This window comes from Labeo rohita, chromosome 25 (assembly GCF_022985175.1).
Source record: "Labeo rohita strain BAU-BD-2019 chromosome 25, IGBB_LRoh.1.0, whole genome shotgun sequence".
NCBI classification, from domain to species: domain Eukaryota; kingdom Metazoa; phylum Chordata; class Actinopteri; order Cypriniformes; family Cyprinidae; genus Labeo; species Labeo rohita.
The window spans coordinates 27,814,393-27,820,392 of record NC_066893.1 but is presented as its reverse complement, the minus strand read 5'-3'; the positions used below and the strand labels follow the sequence as shown (position 1 = coordinate 27,820,392).

The following is a 6,000-nucleotide window of genomic DNA, read 5'->3' as shown; positions in this document are numbered from 1 at the left end:
ACTTTTTTTAATCTAGTTATAATAATAAACTAATGCATGCATACATTTATTTTATTTATTTGTGAAATATTTTATTATGCATAATTTTAATACTTTTATTTTATTTACAAATATTTTAGTCCAAAATGGCCATCTTAATGGTCAAATGCAATCGATAAGTAGTAATAAAAAATAATACATTTATACTACGTGCAGATAATATGAGTTGAAATTAATGTGTATTATTTTAATTTTATTTATTTATTACTTTTATCTGACTTTAAAATTGACCAGTTACATTTGTAGTAACAAATAATTACTATAATTACTTACAAGATACTGACCAAATATAATCAACGAGCAAAACATTTACATGAATCTTAGTTATTTGTTAGAAAAATACATCTTTTATTTTGAGGTAAAAAAACAAACAAACAAACAAATGAATAAATGTGTCTGAGGGATATTTTAGCCGTGTTATATTGTAGTTTGTAAGTAATATTTTGAACACACGTATGATTAAAATAAACAAATAATAAATTAATGAATAAATATGAATTAATTTATAAATGCATTTAAAAAACTAAATGTGAATTTCTTTATAATAAATAATTTATATTTATAGATTTATTTATATTAATTTATTTTTATTTAGTTTTTTTTTAAATATGCACATCAAGCTAAACTAAACATGACAAATTAGAAATGTTGTCCTGAAATAAAGGCAGATATAAAATAAAAGTATATATATATATATATATATATATATATATATATACACACACATATATATATTTCAGTTAATTTTATTTCAAGCAACAACAGCTATTTTATGGTTTGTGTTTACAGTTAACTATAACAACTGTGCCAAAAACAAAATCAATAAACTCTATTACAGATCATTAAATGCCATAAATGTGAGTTTGCTGCAGTTTTAAGTCTTTTCTGCTCTGATCCTGGAGTTTTATTACTCCTGTAAAGTGTGTAAATGCCCCATTAGAGAATAACAGTCTGTGTCAAAAGGCTAAACTACCATATCACCTCATCAGTGCCTCCACAACTAATTCAGTTCTTCCTTTTTTGTGTGTGACTCATAAGTTAATGTCTCTCTATCATATTACTGGCAAAGCCAACAGTTTCATAAACAGCATCGGTGACTTTTTTTTAAAACAGCAAACGCTTTTAGAGATGATTCATTTCGTCTGGAAAGAGAAACTGTTTTAAACACTAATTTTTAAGCTTGTGAACATAAATCAGACAGATAATAGCAATATTTTTCCTTCTCTTTCCAACTAAACATATTTATGCTGGTCTTAAATCTTATAAAATTGAATAAATAAAAATATTTAAAATATTTTATTTATATTGTAAATATTATACATATATATATATAAACATTAAAAAAAATATATATATATATATATATATATTTAAATGGCATTCCATTTGGTGCCAGAATATATATATAGATTTAAGATTTAAATAGTATTATATTCTATATATAGTTTTTATATATTTATATACATACAGAAATATAACTTGCTTTCACTTTTAAATAATAATACAAAAATGTAATAAATAAAAATTCCAGGTATAAAAAGCTATTCAGTTTTCCTCACTGCATATTTTTAGTTTCGGACACACACGCACACACACACACACAAATTGCATTACATTTTTTTTTTTTTTTTTGCCAAATTTTGCAAACGGCATCTCATTAGGAGGCAGAATATAAAAAATATATATTATAATATAATATTATAATAATAAATAATATTATATTATAATATATATATAGTTTTTATATATTTTACATACACATTGAACTATAACTTGCTTTCATGTATCATTTTTGTATTAATTGGGTTTTTATGTGTGGAATTATACAAATGTTTTTTTTTTCTTTTAAACAAAAGGCATCCCATTTGGTGCCAGAATTTAAAACTATATATATATATATATATATATATATATATATATAAAAAAATATTATATTTTATAATATTATATTATATTATAATATATATATATAGTTTTTATATAATTTACATACACATTGAACTATAACTTCCTTTCATGTATCATTTTTGTATTAATTGGGTTTTTATGTGTGGAATTACACAAATGTTTTTTTTTCTTTTAAACAAAAGGCATCCCATTTGGTGCCAGAATTTAAAACTATATATATATATATATATATATATATATATATATATATATATATAAAAAATATTATATTTTATAATATTATATTTTTTGGTTTTACATATACATTGAAATATAACTTGCTTTCATTTATAATTTTTATTTCTTAATTTTTTATATATTTTTGAAAATGTTCTAACAAAAATAATAAAATATATAACACTTTAATATATATATATATATATATATATATATATATGCCTTTTTATTTATTGAGATACAATTCATTTGGTCTTGAGTGGTCGTCTATTTTTAGGAAGGCGGATATAAATCCTTAAATCATTGATTTGTCTCTCAAATGGGCCGCAGTGACACTTTATTCCCGACCATCAATCTCTGTACAACTCCCGGCGGCTGTAATTAAATCCATTCAGATTGTATTTGCACTAAACGCACACTGACGGGACTCTTGAGTGATACAAAGTGCTTCTCCACCCTGGGAATTTCTAATGTGACCAGAAACAGGACCTTCCCCCCCGTCGAGAATCACCAGAGACATCTAGTGTCGACACTCAGATACTGCAAGAGTCTCCACTATCAACCTTAGCACTAAACATGCTTGAAAATACAGAAAAATGTCAAATGTCATAGATATGGCTCATCCTACATCAGGTCTCGCAGAGAAAAATACTGTATCTTAGCGTGTTAATTGGGAAAAAATACACCAAGACATAAGCACAGACATCTGAAAACTGTCAAAAATCATTTTTACTAGAAATAAATCAGAGAATTTAGTTTTGCTCTTTTAGATATGACCATATATTGAAAAAACACGATTAAACGCTGCATAGTTAGTTCATAATTCATCTTCTATAGCGCTGTGGAGGCGATGTTAATACAGATCGAGTTGTTTTTGGGGTGTTTTTGGGGCGTCAGGTGCCCAGCCGGTCGTTCAGGTAGCTGTTGGTCTTGGAGTCCTGCAGCAGCATGTTGGCCACGTCCAGGAACTTGTGCTCGTAAGCCAGTTTATAATGTGTGTAAACGTCCTCGCAGTGAGACAGAAGCTTCTTCAGATTCTGACTGGAGCTCGCCGGCGCTTTGTGATGAGACATTCTGACAAAAAACACATTAAACAAATCAATCAGTTTAAATTTAAACTTAATATATGCATAAAGTTTTATGAATGCACATGGGGCCAACAAATATTTTTAATTGTTAACTTTTATTATGTGTAATTGTATTACCTTTATTTACAAATATTTTAAATCCAAAATGACACCACTGGCCAATATACACACACACACACACACACACACACACACACACACATACATACATACATACATACTCCAAAATGACACCACTAACCAATTACAATAAAGCAGTAATAAAAATATATATATAAAATAAAAATAAAGTAATAGTATATTTAGACAAATACAAATATTTGACTCCAAAACAACACCACTGACCAATAACAATCAAGTAGTAATGAAAAAATGCTATTTTAGTAAAATAATATTAGATTTATATTATATAATAATATAAAATATTTTAGTTGAAATTATTGTTTTAATTTAATTTTTACAAATTTATTTACAAATATTTCACTCCAAACTTACACCACTGATCAATTACCAACAAGCAGTAATGAAAAAAAATGCTATTTTAATAAAATTATATATTTATATTATATAATAATATAAAATATTATGTGATTAGACCAATTACAATTTAGTAATCAAAAATACTCTATTAATAAAATATTATATCTACATTATAAAATAATATAAAACAACAGTTTTAATAGTTTTTTTATTTGACTCCAAAATTACACCACTAACCAATTACAATTAAATATATATAAAATAAAAAAGTAATAGTATATTTTTATTATAATAAAATAAAATATTATATGAATAGATTTGAATTATTTTATTACTTTTTTAAAATCTAATGTACAAATAGTTGACTTTAAAACAACACCGCTGACCAAATACAAGTAATCAAAAACACTATATTAATAAAATATTACATTATATAATATAAAACAATATTTTTTATATTTAGTTGAATTTTTTTTTTTTTTTTTTTTTACAAATTTCATTTATAAATATTTGACTCCAAAATTACACCACTGACCAATTACAATCAAGTAGTAATAAAAAAATGCTATTTTAGTAAAATATTAGATTTATATTATATAATATAAAATATTTTATTTGAAATTATTGTTTTAATTTAATTTACAAATTTATTTACAAATATTTGACTTAAGTAATCAAAAATATCTGTTAATAAAATTTTATATTTACATTACATAATAATATAGAACAATAGTTTTAATAGATTTTTTAAATAGATTTTATTTATAAATATTTGAAGTAGTAATAAAAATAGATTTATATTATATAATATAAAATATGTTTAGATTTTAATTATTTTATTACTTGTAAAATTAAATGTACTAATATTTGACTTTAAAACAACACCACTGACCAATTACAAGTAATCAAAAATACCATATTAATAAAATATTACATTATATAATATAAAACTATATTTTTTATAGTTTAATTTTCTTTGTTGTTTTTTTTTTTTTTTTTACAAATTTCATTTATAAATATTTGACTCCAAAATTACACCACTGACCAATTACCATCAAGTATTAATGAAAAAATGCTATTTTAGTAAAATATTAGATTTATATTATATAATAATATAAAATATTTTAGTTGAAATGTTTTAATTTAATTCACAAATTTATTTACAAATATTTGACTTAAGTAATCAAAAATACTCTATTAATAAAATTTTATATTTACATTACATAATAATAATAATAATAATAATAATAATATAAAACAATAGTTTTAATAGATTTTTAAAATAAATTTCATTTATAAATATTTGATTGTAGTAATAAAAAAAATCATAGATTTATATTATATAATATAAAATATGTTTAGATTTTAATTATTTTATTACTTTTAAAATTAAATGTACAAACATTTGACTTCAAAACAACATCGCTGACCAATTACAATTAAGTAATCAAAAATACTATATTAATAAAATATTACATTACATAATATAAAACATTATTTTATTTTATTTATAAATATTTGAGTTAAGTAATCAAAAATACTCTATTAATAAAATATTATATTTACATTACATAATAATATAAAACAGTAGTTTCAATAGATTTTTAAAAATAAATTTCATTTATAAATATTTGACTGAAGTAGTAATAAAAAAGTAATAGATAAATAAGTAATAAATGTTTAGATTTTAATTATTTTATTACTTTTAAAATTAAATGTACAAATATTTGATTCAAAACAACACCGCTGACCAACTAAAATTAAATAAATCAAAAATATTCTCTTAATAAAATAATATTATATTTACATTATATAACAATACAAAACAACAGTTTTAGTTTAATTTTCTTTTTGTGTACTATTTTATCACTTTTTATACATTTCATTTATATATATCTGACTCCAAAACTGACCAATTACAATCAAGTATTTTAGAAAGCTGGTTAATAAATATAGAAGTCCAGCTATAACCAAATTCAACACTTTAAACATGTACTAGAAACAGGTGAAAATCCTCACAAAAAGATCATAACCACACAATCAGTAATTTGAGCTCACTTCTTCGAGACGTCCTCGAACAGGCCGGCGCTGAGCGCTCTGTGCCGCTTGAACTCCTCCAGGTAGCTGAACTCTCCTCGGAGAATCACCTTCTGATAGAGGAGCTCGGCCCAGTCCGGGCTGTAGTCGTACGCTTCGGCCAAAACGAACACCTGCCAGAGAGAAACCAAAACAATGAGTGCAATAAATCACAGTCCTGCTGCTTTTTACT

General features: G+C 23.3%; 1 protein-coding gene across 2 annotated transcripts in view; it reads right to left on the bottom strand.

Annotated features, from left to right (window-relative positions):
- Positions 1–2,872: 2,872 nt before the first annotated feature.
- The window catches only part of spg11 (SPG11 vesicle trafficking associated, spatacsin), a 94,126-nt gene continuing 90,998 nt past the window's right edge, over positions 2,873–6,000 (bottom strand). For both annotated transcript variants that reach the window (XM_051099079.1, XM_051099078.1), the window contains exons 41-42: positions 5,790–5,941; positions 2,873–3,237 (exon numbers count right to left, since the gene is read on the bottom strand). In XM_051099079.1, coding sequence (XP_050955036.1) covers positions 3,057–3,237; positions 5,790–5,941 — 333 coding nt within the window. In that variant the 3' untranslated portion in view covers positions 2,873–3,056. The remainder of the gene's footprint in view (positions 3,238–5,789; positions 5,942–6,000) is intronic.